Here is a 17,274-nt window from a genome sequence, read left to right on the forward strand (position 1 = left end):
CAGTCTCAAAGGGCTCTGTCCTCTGCATTTAACCCATCCCCATGTGATTTTGATCCATCCCCTGGGGGAGAGGGGAGCAGTGAGCAGCAGCGGCGCCGCGCTCGGGAATCATTTTTGGTGATCTAACCCCCCAATTCCAACCCTGTCCTTATATTTATTTATTTATTCATTTGTTCTGATGTTTTTAGTTGGGGATCAATCCAAGTTGTATACTGCCCGGTCACTGGCGGAGTTATAAGGGGTTCCGCAAGGGCACTCTAACCTCCCTGGGTGCCAGAACAGATCATTGGTATTTTCTGTTTTTTTTCCTCTGGATCTTTTTTCATCATTTCCTCCTTAAGGAACATAATGAATGAATATATCTCAGTGTTTTCTGAAGAATTTTGGGGTTTGTAAAAAATAAAAATAAAAACAAATCCCACAGCCTTCCCAAGAAAAACATCCTAGCTACGCCAGTGCGCCTGTTGTCCAAAATTAACCGGGTGAGGGTGAATTCACCTGCAACACATAATGAAAACAAAAAGGCAGTTTGAATTTTTATTGTTAAAAAAAAGCCTTTTTAGTTTTGCTACATAGTATTTATTCTGTGCTGTCTGTTTTGTGACGGCAAGTATCCCTTCCTGCATGACTTTGTGTCACAGTTAATCAGGATGAGCTCGTGTCACAGATCAGCCATTGCACCTATAGTGGCTTTTTTTTTTCCTTCTTCTCCTCACTGTTTTCACAAGCACACTTGTACGTGTGACTTCCTTTCGTCTTCTACTTATACGATAGAATATCCTAACATGAACTTTGTCTTCCGTATTATCCAGATGTTGAGTTAAGATTGAGGCCAGTGATGGTACCATCTTCCCGTTCTCGCAGCTTATCCCCTGCTGAGCACATAATGGGATCTGCATCCTGCAACCTTCTACTCCTCTTTCTCCTGCAAAGAACTGGAATCTTTCCAAGGTGACCTGCTGGACTTGAAGAAGGTCTTTCTACCTGACACACATGTATTTTTGCAACCTGTGTAAAAAGAATGCATCATTATAGTAGTCTGATATAAAAAGTGCAACTCATATTACTGTATATAGAGTAAATCCACACACAGAGTAAAATATTTTATGATTAACGCAAACAAGAAAACCTACCAGTCATCTCTTGGAGAAAGTAAAACATTACACATAAAACAATAAACTAAATTTGATATAGAAATGAGAAGAGATTCCCTCTATGTTAAATGATTCCATTAAGATTTAGGGAGGTTAAATCAAATAATTCAAACATTTCTCAATCTTTTGCACATATACAGTATGCTAAGCGCGTTGACCTTTTGCCATGCACTTTATAGTTCCAATAGATGCAGAATTCATATAACAAACTACTGGTTATGTAAGCCATGACCTATATTTTGTCAAATATATATGTTAGCAGGACAATTAATATGTCGTTTTTGATTTACTTGACGCAGACAAAGAAATTAGAGTCCCATTGAGGATGGGATGGGTTAACTGACTAGATGGGACAATAGTGAGGTATACACTTCTCCAGGCCTATCCAATGTTCAATATAAAGAATGACTGAAAGAAGAATTCATGAATAATACACAAAATCCAATTTATAAAAAAGAAACTTGTGACAGGTGATTGAATTGGACACCCACAACGACAACTTCCCTGTTGAACGTAGCAACCGTTTTCATTGCTTAGATCGGATGACGTCCTCGTCACACTTTACTCATCCTCAATCTGTCTTCGAGGCCCAGATTGGACCTTAACCTTCAAGCGGTGCTCCTTAATCCAGTTAGCGTCGAGCAGTCGCTGTGGAAAATCCCCAGAGAGCTGTGGATCACCAGGGACATGCTAGGCCACCTGTAGACCCTCAGGTAGGAAATGACACAGTTGACTTTGTTTGTAATATTCATGTTAATAATGATAATATTTAGTGCACATACGTACGAGCAGACACTTAAGTATTTCACTAACCTGGTGCCCTGTTACAGACGTGGATTATCCCAACATGCCACAGTGGAGATATTACTCAGCACATATGCAAATCTCTAGCATTGAAGCCTTCTTTCATTCTGAGAACAATGTTCTTCCGTCTGGGAAGGCAAAATGCTTCCTTTTTACCACTTTACTGCCTTTTTTGTACAGCATTTACATAATGTGAATAGAAGAAATAATAAAGTACATACAAACTCAAACATCTCCTTAGGGCTCTCGGTCAGTCATCTTAATTGTGATCATTATCGTAATTGAATCGTGACAAAGGACTTGTGTGCCTGTGTGTGTTTCAATAGGATGTTCAACTGGGTGGTGAAAGTGGTCCCTCATCCCCCTGGACCTCCTCAAACAGATGCAGATATCAAGACTCCTGCTGGGGTAAACACGTACACACACATGAACACTCTTGGCTCTTGATGATGTCAGCGTTTTTCATCCTCTTGCTCAAAATTGACTAGCAAAACACAACTTTAATAATCTGAATACATTTAATAATCAGAATCTCTGTAGGTAACAAATTTTAATCCATAATGGGTGGTATAGATAAAGGCAAGGGAAAGACAGACACATTTCGAAACTCTTAAACGCGTCTGCATTCACTCTAAATACTTTTCTCTGTGTCTCAGATTAAACAAGAACTCCCCAAAAACAAAGATGGTATGAATTCTATATCATATTTCATTTCTTGTGTGGGTTATGATTATTCTAATACCAACTATCCAACACAGTCAAGAGTCCTCCACTGAAGGGTACGGGTGATGCTTCAGAAGACAGGTAAAGTTTTTTTTTCAAGTCTCTCAATGCTTAGCAATTTGTGAGCGTATATATGCATATGCAGTTTTCACGACTGTTTTCCAGTCAGTCCCAGGTGGGAGTCTTAGGTTGGCTGTCCAATAGCTTTGCAAGCACCCTGCCTCAACCTGCCGGATCACCTCACCTCGACAACAAGGTGACATGTTAAATACCATCCCATAATAGAACCGGATGATCTTTCAGTTGTACTGTTTTGATAAGACTAAAATATTTGCGCTAATCCTTGAGGTAGGCATGTCCTGCGTGTTTTTCTATGTCTCCCTGTTGCAACACACTTGAGTTGCCTATCCATGCTCTAATATAGCCACTGGGCAAAACGTATTAAAAAATAGATGTTTAAAAAAAACCAAGCAGATTGCAGGTAAATTTTGCAATTCAAATGCCATTACTCCAATTCCAAAAAATCCAAACTTAATCATATCTGTTTAATAATCAAGCACATGTAGATGAAAACCATCCCTGACAAATGTGGCATATATTTATTTATTTGCATGACATACATAATACAATCTGTTGTGTCAAAGAAGTGAAGCTATTTTGCCTGTTCATCATTCTACAAGTCATCTATTTTCATTTTCTTTCCACCAGTCTATTGGGGATGGAGAAAGGTAAAGTTTGAACGAACAAAGTACACATTCTGTGGCTATTGCTAGAAGCTGAATTGCTTAATGTCCGTGTCCCAGGTCGGGAGTGATGGGATGGGTCACTCAAAGTCTGACAAAGGTGCTACCACATCCCGACGACAAGTACAGAGAAGACAATGGCAAAGAAGAAGAGCACACAGAGGTGAGATGAAAATTTGCACTTTTTCTCCTAGAAAATCTGGAAAAAAAAAACAGTTGAAGAAGCTTTATTTTGTTGTATTATTATTATTATTTTTTGTGAGGGGGGTGATTTTCAAATTTTAAAGTGGATCAGTTTGACCTGCAACGTAAATGGAAGAACTTTAGAGGGGATTTACCAATTAGGCAATTAACCTATAATTTAGTTGTGTCTGCAAGGTGTACGTGTTGTGCTCTTTGGTCTGACGACAAAGGAAAATGTAAAGAATGGCAACAATGGAAGTCATACTACATAAGCACCGATGACTTTATTTAAAATGACCCTATTTTTTTTATCATCCTACACTCACAAAATCTTTTTCACTCCAAAACATTTTTAAAACATTCTAGCGCAGGTTAAGCTTGTACAAGTGCATACAGCAGCATGCTAACAGTAGCCAACTAAACTATTGACCATAAAATGATGATTCAAGATGTTATGATGATTAAGACAAGGTTGTGTGTTTTTCTGTGTGTATTACAGGTGTGCGAAGTTGCAACGATGCCAGGTAAGTTTTGACTTTGTCAGTGCAATAGTCCTTATGACCGTCCCAACATTAGTCATTTTGATTTATATTATTATTCTAATATTATTATATTATATTATGAGTGTATATTATTCAGCACAAGAAGATTATGGCCATACTCACTGTTGTCATTTGATTGTTTTAAATGTGTAGCTTGGTGTTTTTCATACAAATATTTATTTGAGTAAATTATGACTTAACTACTGTGTTATGTTCAATCTTACAAAAAGAACAGATTTGGTTTTTTTCCTCCAATGAAATATAATTTATACTCTAATGTCACTTGTTGACTACTTTTTAAAAGTAATTCTCCAGCACCCATGTGTCCAGATTATGACCCGCTCCCACACATCCCTGTAGTGGAAATGTTATCAGAAGAAGAGGCAGAGGAGACTGAGGAGGTGTTCCCCCCAAAGTGAGGATTCATCAGCTCTTGCCGTACATTTGTAAGCATCACGGCAACAACAATTGACTATAATTGTCTCTGTCTGCTGCAGCGTGGTGACGTGGATCAAGCAGAAGATCCCTCAGCCAATTCTAATCCCCGCTAGTTCCGTGCCCATTGAGCCGAAAGCCAAAAAGACTCCTCGTTCATCTTTGGACAAAAGTACATACTTTACGTTCCCTGGTGGGAGGAGTCACATTTTGAACTTATTTGCGCATCACATCTGACACCATGATGAGGAGGTCACTCACTTATTTTTTGAAATCATTTCTGCTGCAGTTCTTTCTCCACCACCTGAATCTCTAAGTGGAATCACACTGGACACCGATAACAAGGCCTCAGGGTAGGTTGACCTCCTTTAGTGGCCTCCAGCATGCTTCATTTTGCCTTTTACAGCCTTCCATTGTGGATTTTTTTTTTTTCACTTTTTATTTATTTTATTTTATTTTTTACACTTTGTCCTCATGTTGTTCTGATTCTTTACACTCTTTGTTTTCATCTATTCATATTTTAGAGACTTCATTTCTAACGTCCCACACCTTTTCTGCTTTACATACTGTATTTCTTGTTCTTTATACTTTATACTCCCATTTAATATCAGTTTGAAGGTGATAGGTTAAAGACGAATTACGGAGAGCTTGATTAGAGTGTTTCTCTTCAGGATGGTTGGCTGGTTTGTGTCAGGGCTTGGCTTGAAGCTCCCTCAGCCTGTTCTTCCACCCCAAAATGATGCCGAGGTAAGTTTTGACCCCCCTCTTTTTTTGTTGTTGACCTCCTATTGTGCATCTCTCAGTTCCTTCTTTGCACATTGATTCTAACTTTGTGTGCTCTGCTCACAGGCCACAGCAGATGTTCTGAAGAAAGGTGAGTTGCACTTAGTACGATCTTTGCTAGCTCGATGGTTTCCTCAAAGCCACAATTCACAGTTCAGTTCAGCCAAGTGATCCAGCATTAGTTGTATTTCTATTTTTTTTTTTTTTCTCCCCCCCACAATAAGCAGTAAGGACGTTCGGAGCTTAACTCAGTGCCTCTTCTCCTTCTGTTTTAGGGGGGAAGGCGCTGCGAGCCCCTTGAACAGCAGGAGGAGACGGCTGGGGGACGTTAGCGTCCTCACGCGTACATAGAGACACTTAGCATTAAGCTTTGTGGCACTACTGCAGCTTTTTAATTCACACGCAATGATAGGACGCAAGGCAGCTGGAAAATGTAACAAGAATATTCAACTCACCTAACTGTATTCAATACAGTTCAATATGAATGTAAAGCATTTGTTGAAAATTATATTATGTTCTCTACCATTCACGACCGCTAAACCCACATTATTAAAACCTTGTTTTCAAGACTAAATTGTCCGTAGTTGCGAGAATGTGAATGGTTGTTTGTCCATGCACGTGAGCGCTGCAATTGGGCCGCGACCTGTTCAGGAACTCGTCCAAAGTCGGCTGGCATAGGCTGGCCAGCGACCTTTGACACATGACACACTAAATACACTCTTAAAGCTCACGATTTATTATAAAAATGGAACTACATAAGTACATTTCCCGCTTTTCTGACACAATCAAGAAAATTCATGAATGCTTAATATTGTGGCAGCTATGCATATATTTCATCGTGTTATTTGTTGCACTACTTGAAAAGTATATTTTCATTGAAATCATGTTATACAATTAACCCTATTTATACTGAATGTTAGGAGTAATGACTGTCATATAAATACTGTATGTGAATTTCATTAGACAGTTTTGTGCATGTCCAATAATTTATACAAAGAAATTAAATAAATAAGGTGTTTTGATGCACTTGATTTGTGTCTTTGGCCTTAAACTGTGAAATGTGGCACGTGGAGGAGGTGTTGTTTTGTTGGTGGGGAAATAAATCATCCTTAAACTCTCGAATTAAAATAAAACGAGCTGTCATGCAAATAAAAAGTCACTGCATGAGAGCCTTCTTGTTTGACTCACCTTATCTCACTGGCTGTGGATTTGAGAGCGTTGCAAAAATCTAAAGAGTTCATTTTCCACTATGTTCTCTTTCCATACAAAATGACTCTGCCATTCTTTCTTAGCCTCTACCAAACTCAATCCTGACATGGTGTTAGAAGACGTGGATTCAGACAGCGAGGGCCACATGACCTCAACCCACACACAGCAGAGCATAGCACAGAGGAGTTCCTCCATGCACCAAAACAGGTGTGCTGAGTCAAAGCAAGCATCCCGCCCGGCTTTGGCTCCAATTCTTCAGGAGGATGCTGAGACCCAGACAGGACGCTGGACACCGTTCATTGAAAGCATCAGGCGGGAGGCTGAGGATGTGGCCTTGGCCACCATGGAGGAACGGTAGGTTCTCATGAGTATCAGTATTGTATATCTTTTTTTTTTTTTATTTAGACTAGTAAATTAGTGTTAGTGTGGTCTGAGGAAACCTACCAATGAAAATTGTGAAATAATAAACAGGATAGGGTAGAAAGCAGACCTCAGACTAATCTGACTTTTTGGTGCATTTTTTTCAAATCATAAATTGCACAGATGTAAATGACACTACTCCCAAAGTGAAGCATCTTGGATCCATTTTGAAGTTTTATTTTTATTTTAATGGTTCTCCACCCACTTGATTGTTTAATATTTGATATGAAGGGTGGCCTTTTCAGAGACCCAACTACTTATATGGACATAATTGAAACCAGTCCCTTTAGTTTGAAGCACAAGTTAGCTCCAACCAATAAGATTCAGCACAATTTGTTTTTTTTGTTAGTTTGCAGCAGGAGCGCATAGAAATGACCCTCATGGCCGCAGAAGTGGCGAGACAGACGGCCGAGATGGCCGTAAGACAGCTGGCCAGCGAGGGTCAATCCATCAAACTATCACTGGGGAGCCAAGAGATGTTGGAAGAACCCGACGCAGAGTATGTGTCCCTTTTCTTCAGCTTGTGTATTTGTGTATAGTTGACACATGACCGTGCTCAATGTTTTTTTCAGACTGCAAGTTTTAGAAGAAGAGCCACCAGTGACTGAGCAAATCCTTGTGTGAGTTCAACAAGGTTTAAAGCAAAGCTTCCATTCCAAATCCCATGAGTGTCTTGTTATGTGCTCTATGCACTATCACAGCATCACACCCTAGCAACCGCAGCTTCCCTTAGCAACAGCCCTCCCCTTCTTGCCTTCCTCTGTCCCCATGGTTCCCACAGTAACCTGCACACCTGCTGCCGCTGTTCTGTTTGGCCTGACACACAAAGACATAAAAAGGAATATTTTGCTCCTTGCTTGGCTACATTTTAAGGAGATCTCTTTTAATAAGCTGCAATCGAATGCCTGATGGATTTTTTTTATGAAAACAAATGCATCATGAACATTGGCAGATAAAGTGAGTATTACGTCATGTCGTCAATTGATGCTTGCTTTTGAATCTTATAATTATATTTTAAAAATTCTATTGTAATATTCTATGAGATGATATAGCTAAATCATTTCTGGCCACTGCAAATGGTACACTAATCCTGGCTAAAGGTGGTGAAAGTACACACACACACACACACACACACACACACACACACACACACACACACACACACACACACACACACACACACACACACACACACACCGTCTTATGTTATGTATGTACTAATTTGGATTTAATTATGATGAAGACAGAGGGAGTTGTTTATCAGCACGGTTGCTATGGATCTGGAACCTTTGGAGAATTACATTTTAAATTGACTTTTAAAAATAGTTTTTATCAACCACAATTTATGAATGAACATTTATTAAGGGTGATATTATAAAACACAATGTCTCCAATGTCAAAAATAAGTAAATGATCTATCTGTCCGTCCATCCACAGCTAAAAATAAATACAAATACAAACAAAAAAAAAACAATACAACCAATGTAGTAAGCGATAGAGCTAGCAAATTTCTGTTTTCAACATGCGGACTGCACGGGACTCCCGCGATGAATTTAAAGGGAATGAGGGAAGCTGCTTCGATTGACCACGAATCAAGTTTCTTGTTTTCACTCACACAACGGCGCAAACGTCCATTTCTTAAATGCCACAAGAAAATGACAGTTACAATGTCCTTTGCAGTAGACTTGCCCTAAACACAAAAATAGGGCCCCATGTTTTTGTAATAGGGCTAAGACATAATGGGGCTTTCTAAATAAAAAAGTAATGCTTTTTACCTGCAGAACAGAGGAGCTTCTTGCTGTTGAAGAGCAGGAAGAAAGCAACCCTGAGGAGGAAATCGGCATTGAGGAAGGTATAGAATAGCAGACATACAGTAAATTGCACGACACGCATCGGTCAGTAAAAAAACATCTTCACATATCATTTACATTGTGTGATGACGCCAATTTTTTAATTCCATGTAAGGAGAGCCGGAAAAGGAGGCAGAGCCGCAAGGGATATCCCCGTCCCCCCCTCCGAGACCTGAACCAGTGAAGGTTTCTGAACCGGAGTGCGTTCAACAAGCAGTGGTCCCGAGCCGAGAAGAAGTTCCACAGGCTGAGCCTGTGACCCAGCAGCCACAGAAAGCTGACAAAGACATTCAAGGCACCAAGACTGACGAAAAAGTAACAAACACACATGCAATGAACATAACAAGCCAAATTTGCAACGGTTTTAGCTCTATGAAGAACATACGGCAACTTTTCTTCTGGATATTCTTCCATCTTCATTTCCACGAGGTGTCATAGTGCAGGATTGATTTGTATGCTTTGTCTTTTGCAGGAGGATGCCACTGAAGATGATTGTGGGGGTAAGTGGCGAGTATCGTCATTTGGGTGTGGCTCATTTTTACAGCAGAGTTGTGCTAGCAGATAGCAATAAACATCATTGATAGCATGCATTCCTTACCCAACATTATTGCTGACAGTATATATCCTATGCACTTGTGTCCTGTGTAGCGCCAGTAAGCTGTGATGCATTTAAGAGCTGCCTGATGCGCATCCCTCACACTTCCGAGTGCCTGGGCAATATCAACGCCTTCTTCAAAGAGAACGGCATCTCCCGTGCCAAGATCCCCCCCATGCCTAAACTACCCGCCCAGCTGTCCGACATCACCAAGCATTTACCCTCTCTGCCGCCCGAGCTGCGCCAAGAGCTCTCTCAGATCCGACTCACGCAGGTTCCTCGTGACCTTGCCCGCAGTCTGAGCGAGCTCTTGCCCGCAGCCTCCACCGCCACCTCCTCGGTCGGCGCCGGTCTGACGGCGGCCTACCGGAGCTTGGCAAACATTCCTCAGAAGCTCTCCCAGTTTCCCATCAGAACGCAGGAGTACCTGGGCAACATCCGGAGCCGCTTCAACAGCCTTATTCCTCAAGATGCCTAAGAAACGACAACAACAGCAAAAACAAAAGCAGGACTTGGAACTCAACGCTTTTGCTAGACAAGGCCCTCTCCCTCCTTCGCGCCATCAACTCCGCTCCCGTACCCCATCTCCGTCCTCGCCCAATGGCAGCGCCCTTGACTTGCCAAATGTCCCCGCCTACCCTCGCCTGCCGCCGATTGTCACCCCCCCATCCAAGCAGCTCGACTCGCTGCCCCGCCAGCTTTCGGGTCTCTCTAACCCGGCCTTCTTCATTGAAGATGACTCACACATTTCGCCAATAAGACGCACAGGTGAATCAGTGGACCTCAAAATTGAGCTCCTTAAAGTTACTTTTGGATTAGGTTACTATAAAATGTAGGTTTATTGAAGCCCCTACTACAAGGATAAACACGATATAGAAAATGAATGGAAGGCTAGCCAAAATATATTTTTTGTTTCTAAACCAGCCTTTTGAGGAGTTGATCTGAAAAAAAGATTTGCTGCTATAACTGTGTGAAAGGATAATGTTATCGTGTGGGAAAAAAAAAAAAACCAGACACTTTCACTGGAAGAAAATTGTCTGGCATCCATCTTTGTACTTTCACTGCACACCGCTGTTGTATTATAACTCAATTTATATTTATGTTCATTTTTTTTTCTGCCTTAATGACATCAACTCTGAGTCATCTCATGAACTCTTGATGTCTTGTTTCACCTCATTGGCCATTTTTCAAATTACCAAACATCATTCCAAAATTATGTTGTGAATTTGTATAGATGAACTCTTCAAACCATCTTTTAAATGTTTTGATACTGCTTTAACTGGTATGGAGGAGACATTTTGGATTTAGTGAGGCTGGCTCATTTGAACGGGATGATCCAGATCCTTTATTAGATGAGCTATCAGAATACAATAATAGATGACCTAATTCAGAGTTCCTCGAGTATTCCTCTCCAATCAGCTGTGCTTTTGCTTTGCTATGAGCATATATGTGCAAATCTTTCTCTTGGCTCTCCTTTTTAACATCTTTCTCTGAAAACTTCCACAGATAGTTCTCGACTCAGCCTCCGTCCAGCAGTCAATATCGAGGATGTCGACTCGCACTGCGAGAGCGCCGCGGAGGGGAAAGGGGAGGAACTCCTCACCCCGCAGGATCCCAGACTAACAACCCTGACTGTCCCCGTCACCCCAGCAGGAGGGCGACAAAGGTAAAAGACAACAAACTACTTTTTTTTTTTTTGGGTTAAATACTGTTATTTATGAAATAGTGGCACTTAGGGGCGGGGCACCTTTATGATAAAAATATGAACTTTTTGTATGTTTTTATCTCTCTATTTTGCATCAGCAGCAAAGGAGATAAAGAGTAAGAAGGTTGCACGGAGTGTTTGGATTGTAGTGTTTGTTGGCCCTGCAATGGATGTGCAGTCAATGTATTCCTGCAGTGTGTGCTAGTTTCTCATGAATGTCATGTTGGCTTATCTGCAAGTGAAACATTTCTGTCCACAATCAAATGATATGCAAATCATTTGGGATTTCATTTTTTTGGAACAATGGTTGGAATGAAATGCTTCACATTTTCCTGTTGTGTAAATTGTCTCTTCCGCCCTCTACTGTCCCTTCTCCTGCAATGCTGTATTTGCTTTACTAAGTGTCCTGCAGATCTCATTGGGTTACTTTAAACAATATGTTTACATATCTAAACAATATGCTTCAAGTAACAAAGACCTTTAAGGTTCAGGTGAAATTCTAAAAAACATAGCAACACTCGTGGTTTGTGCAGAACACAATTTTGTTGTGATGTTTCAGTTTGTTAAAATGACTTGTAAAGCATCTTGTGCTGTTGTTGTCATTTGTTGTGATCGTGACTCTGGGTTGATTTTAGCCACTATTGATCAACATAAAGAGGCAAAAGTCAATAAACGGATGTCAGCCCTGCATTTTGGCGACTTCAATCTGTTGACCACATTTGATCATTTTATCCTTATTTGATTTTTGTCTCTGGATTTTTTTCACGCTCTCATTACTGTTTCTCAATCTTTGCTCCAATCACGTACATTAGTGGAGGAAATCGTAGGACTGTCCGCACAAAAATGTAAGACCTTTGATGATCCATCTTTCTCCACTTCCTGTTGCTCCTTCCCGCTCGTTCCCATCCATCACAGTGTCTGCGCGCGTCAGCAAAATAGTATGAAACAATGACTAAACAATTTCTAACTATTCTCACGTAGTAGGAAGCTGCAATCTCAAAGTGAAGATGATGAGGAGGAAGCAGGCATCCCAATCACAGCCTGGCCCAGCCAGTCCAGCATCCACAGCTCCGATGACCCGTGAGTACCAAACAAACACGGTCGATACCGTAGCAGGCGTCCCCGTGACGACGTGCCTCGATGATTTCGAAGCTTGCGAGAACGTCCGTCATCGTCTGCCAGTCAGACCAGCGCTGTGGTCAATGAGCGTCTTCAGGAGCTGGTCCGCATGTTTAAAGAGAGGACAGAGAAGGCCAAAGAGAAACTCATCGACCCTGACAGCTCTGACGAGGACAGCATCATCCCCTGTGAGTGAGACATAAAAGTAACCTCGTGTGACCCCCAGCGCTCTTTGCTCATGACCTGTGTCCCTTCGCCAGCTCCTCAAAAGGCCCAAACGATGCACCCCGCTCCCAATACGCAACGTGCGGACAAGGAAGTTTCTGAGGAACACCCTGGTCCTTCAGGAGGAAGAGCCGACAGTGAGCCAGAGGAGGAGAAGTCCGAGCGGCAGGTGAAATCCCCTCGACGGACACGAGCCTTTGTGCGCTTCCGCTTCCCCGCCAGCATCGACCCTTTCACCAGTGAGGATGACCCCTCTCCCTACTTCCTCACCACCATTGTTCCTCAATACATTATTAGCATGCTTTAGCTTAGCATTGGCAAAAGTTCCAAAACAAGATCCTGCTTCTTTGTAATGTCACGATTTTTTTTTCTCTCTATCTCTCAACGCCACTCCGAGCATCTTCCTTATGTGCATCTTTTCCCCCCCCAGATTTAATGTATGTCCTGTGGATGTTCTTGGTATCTCTGGCGTGGAACTGGAATGTGTGGTTTATCCCAGTGCGTTGGGCTTTCCCCTACCAGACACCAAGCAATATCTATTACTGGCTGCTGACTGATTACCTTTGTGACCTTATTTACATCCTGGACATCACCGTCTTCCAGCCACGTCTGCAGTTTATCCGAGGAGGGGACATCGTTGTGAGTGGCAAAATATTCCCTAATTAATCGCTATCTCATGGCAAAATTTCAATGACTGTTCTGAGTCAGCTGTGAGTTTTTTTTTTTTTTTTTTATCATCTACAATGTTTCTAATTGCATATGTTTGTTTTTTCTAAACAGTGCGACACAAAAGAAATGAGAAAGAATTACATGAAATCCAAACGTTTTAAGGTAAGTTTATTTGTTAAAACAGTGTGTTTAGTCATAATGGGCTTTGCGTATTTGTTAAAATATGTATGCAATAGAGGTGCATCGATTCATGGACAACTAATTAATTGGCAACAAAAGTAATGGTTCAGCGAAGGGAGGAACATTTCCATTAATTTCTCACAATAATGTATTATACGGCAAAACTCTGAACATTTGACATCAAAATTAATTATGAATATTATATAAATATATTTTTTTACAATATTCATTACATTTGATGTGTTTTTCAGTTTGATGTGGCTAGTCTTGTTCCGCTGGAGCTCTTCTATTTCAAAACTGGCATCAACCCACTACTGCGTCTGCCCCGGTTACTCAAAGTAAGTATTGTCCTGTTAAAAAAAAAAAAAATGGACAAGAATTGTACTGAGATTAATCGTGTTTTCTATCACTACTCACTAGCTCAACTCATTCTTTGAATTCAATGAGCGTTTAGAGGCCATCTTGACCAAAGCCTACGTCTACAGGTAAGCTGTCGTGATCTCATTCAGCAGTAATGTTGGACTCCTCTTAAAATTTCAAAGTCTTATCTTTTTATGTTTCAGGGTGATCCGGACCACCACGTATCTCCTCTACTGTCTCCACTGCAACGCCTGCCTCTACTACTGGGGCTCTGCCTTCAAAGGACTGGGTTCCACAAAGTGGGTGTATGATGGCAAAGGCAACAGGTTGGTCATTTCATTTGGCTTTGCGAATGAAAGACAACAACCAAATATGTTAAGTTGGAATGTCTTTTCTCCACAGTTACATTCGCTGTTACTATTTTGCGGTGAAGACCCTCATCACTATCGGGGGGTTGCCAGATCCCACCACCCTATTTGAGATCGTCTTTCAGCTCATTAACTACTTTGTGGGAGTCTTTGTCTTTTCTATCATGATTGGGCAGGTATGTTAAAAAAAACAAAGTAGCAAGACAAAGGTATAAAATCAAGGCTTTTTTTTTTTCCCTCCCCGCTCAGATGCGAGACGTCGTTGGGGCGGCCACAGCTAGTCAGACAAATTATCGTACCTGTATGGACAACACCATTAAATACATGTCTTCGTATCGCATCCCCAAAGATGTCCAGAACAGAGTCAAAACCTGGTACAACTATACCTGGCAGTCTCAAGGCATGCTGGGTAAGATCATGAGACCTTCAAGTCACATATCAGTTCAGAGAGCTGTCTAATGATCTAGCCAAAATATTAGAAATAGCTTTCAATATGATGACTGTACAACAATATTGAAGACAAGATCAATTCAAAACTGACCATTATTAAATTAGTAAAGGCACAATTTTGAATCACTTTGGATCATGATATACTCATCGATGTTCTAACACTGTCCACCATTCAGACGAGCAGGAGCTGCTGACACAGTTGCCAGATAAGATGCGTCTGGACATCGCCATTGATGTCAATTACTCCATCATCAGCAAAGTCCCTCTCTTTCAGGTTGAAGTCTTTCAGGGTTTTTTTTTTTTTTTTTGATTGATGGTTGTGTGTCATAACAATAGAAATAAATCCCATGCAACAGTCCAACACATAAGTCTAAGTTAAGTGTGATTCTTTTTTGACAGGGTTGTGATCAACAGATGATCTTTGACATGTTAAAGAGCTTGCGCTCAGTTGTTTACCTGCCAGGGGATTATGTCTGCAAAAAGGTGCGTTTTGCAGGGGTTTCTAAACATATGGGAACCTTTTCAGGAAAGGACATTGTATGTAGTTGAAAAATGTCTTCTGTGTAATTTCCAACATCTGAATTTGTTGGAAGCAAGTACATGTGGCAGCTAGATGTGTCTCAATTGTGAATGTTTTTCTCTCTTTACATGTCATGTGATTGGTAGGAGATTCTGAGATTTCTTTCTCGGATTGAGGCTCCAACTGTTGCTTAATACTTTTCAGTATTTTCCTCTTAACGCGTTCCTCCTCAGGGAGAGGTCGGTCGGGAGATGTACATCATCAAAGCAGGGGAAGTGCAGGTGGTTGGTGGACCGGATGGGAAGACAGTTTTTGTCACTCTTGGTGCTGGCTCCGTCTTTGGCGAGATTAGGTAAAGATGTTTTGAATGTGCTTTCAAAGATGCAAGCGTGTATTTATTCGTCTATTATAGGAATCCTTCTGTCTCACTTTGATTGGCAGTTTACTCGCAGTGGGCGGGGTCAACAGGCGCACGGCTAACGTAATCGCTCACGGCTTTGCCAATCTTTTCATCCTGGACAAGAAAGACCTGAACGAGATTTTGGTCCACTATCCTGAATCCAAGAAACTGCTGCGTAAGAAAACCAGGTATGCAAAAGATGGATCAGACAGAAGTATTGGGACACTTGCCCATTACACTTAATGCCATAGCTTACTGAGAATTCATTTTTGTTCTCTGTAGAGGACATATGTGGTTTTTTTTTGGGTATCTCTGAAGCCACACAAGTCACAGTGTTAGTTCCTGTTGGCCCTTACATAACTGAGTCCTGATGTCCTCGCAAAAGGACATATTGTAGAAAATAAATAAAAAAATACAACAAAATAAAAAATAAATAAAAATATGTTTTGCTGTTTTTTTACTGTATGTTTTTTCACCCCTAAGAATTATGTGGTGTAAAAAAAAAAAAAAATTCTAAAACTTTTTATTCTCTGGGTCTCAGGAGGATAATAGGTTCTTATTCTGCTTTCATTTCTTCTACTTTATTCTGACAGTTGGCAAGTAAAAAATATTGCCAGAAAAAACACAATTAGAAAACAGAGTTTTGAGTGCCAGTCAGAGCTCTAATTGTAATTTCTACAAGTAGGACCTGAGTTTAAAGTCAAACTGTGAAAAAAAGTGCAATTTATAATCTGAAAAAAAAATCTTCCTGTGCTGTAAATCAAACATGCTTTTTGCATATTCTTTCATCATTCTTTCCCTACAGAAAGATGCTCACCAAGGAGAAGAAACCTGATCCCAAAGAGGAAGCCAAGGAGCCTGCGAAGGTCCAGGTTACTCCTGTAAGGCCAGAGACTCCTAAACTGCTAAGAGCGGCCTTAGAGATGACTGAGAAATCCACTGGACTCAAAGGAGCCATGGCTCAAGTTAAAGACAAGACCAACAAGTCTAGCGTCTCGCTGCAGGTCGACACCGTATTAATACCGCATTCCGTCATTTATACCGTATTTTGATTCAGTCCAAATGTTTTAACCTCGTTTTAAATTTACAGTGGCGTCTTAGGGTATGAGTGACACGCCGAAAATATTTTGAGACGACTAAAATGTTTCTCTGCTCTCTTCCAGGCATCCATCTCGTCCCCGCTTCCATCCCCCGTTTCCACGCCCTCAGTCACTCCCGCCAGCTCCACCACGTTTCTCTCCACATTTGACAACTCGGATATGCCAGTGTGTGAGCGAGAGGAGGAAGAGGAGGAGAGTGGGTTAAAGGTGTGATGGTAATAAGAACTGTTGGTCAAGTCAACAAACAAATGACATGCTGGTGCACACAAAGGTCAACCTTGAGGGCTTATGACTGAGAGCAGAGGGCATGCTGGAGGGGAAAAGATAAAGGACACAAACGATGTCACATCCTCTTTACAATGCAGCTTCTTCAGATAATTCTATCTTATGTTGGCAAATGAATCCTAATACATTGACACTTTCAAACTGCTTTGAGTCCGCTTGACTGAGCTGCATCATTATTTGGCTAGTACATGAGCAACAACCAATGTCTTCACTTTTCCAATATGGTATTTGTTTTTGCTGTTGTTGAAAAGTAAATGTTTACATTTTTTTGTGAATTCAAGTTTGCCTTACTTTGATTTTGTGTTGATGTCAATAGCTTACATTGCTAGAGTTTTATTTTCTTAGGTGATATACGAAAACAAGTATGCATGTATATGAACATAACTTTCATCATATAAAATGAGGCTTTGAGATACTATCCATTTTTTTTTTATTTGTAAAATAATGTGTGG

General features: G+C 40.9%; 1 protein-coding gene across 1 annotated transcript; it reads left to right on the forward strand.

Annotated features, from left to right (window-relative positions):
* The first annotated feature begins 887 nt into the window (after nt 1-887).
* Nucleotides 888-16,926, forward strand: LOC147055826 (cyclic nucleotide-gated channel beta-1). Its single transcript, XM_085914261.1, is given in 38 exon segments — nt 888-951; nt 1,742-1,867; nt 2,285-2,366; nt 2,615-2,645; nt 2,717-2,762; nt 2,847-2,937; nt 3,390-3,409; nt 3,485-3,587; nt 4,107-4,131; nt 4,480-4,564; nt 4,647-4,777; nt 4,874-4,937; nt 5,256-5,331; nt 5,434-5,458; nt 6,660-6,930; nt 7,346-7,495; nt 8,778-8,869; nt 8,962-9,161; nt 9,319-9,346; nt 10,948-11,107; nt 11,248-11,262; nt 11,959-11,991; nt 12,128-12,226; nt 12,299-12,453; nt 12,526-12,729; nt 12,921-13,129; nt 13,271-13,321; nt 13,591-13,677; nt 13,760-13,824; nt 13,903-14,025; nt 14,102-14,243; nt 14,317-14,476; nt 14,694-14,791; nt 14,917-15,000; nt 15,271-15,389; nt 15,479-15,625; nt 16,243-16,441; nt 16,601-16,926. Coding segments are annotated over 36 exon segments (3,819 nt in total). The 5' UTR covers nt 888-951; nt 1,742-1,867; nt 2,285; the 3' UTR covers nt 16,751-16,926.
* Nucleotides 16,927-17,274: the final 348 nt, after the last annotated feature.

Source organism: Syngnathus leptorhynchus, chromosome 6 (genome assembly GCF_054491065.1).
Source record: "Syngnathus leptorhynchus isolate UIUO chromosome 6, UIUO_Slep, whole genome shotgun sequence".
NCBI classification, from domain to species: domain Eukaryota; kingdom Metazoa; phylum Chordata; class Actinopteri; order Syngnathiformes; family Syngnathidae; genus Syngnathus; species Syngnathus leptorhynchus.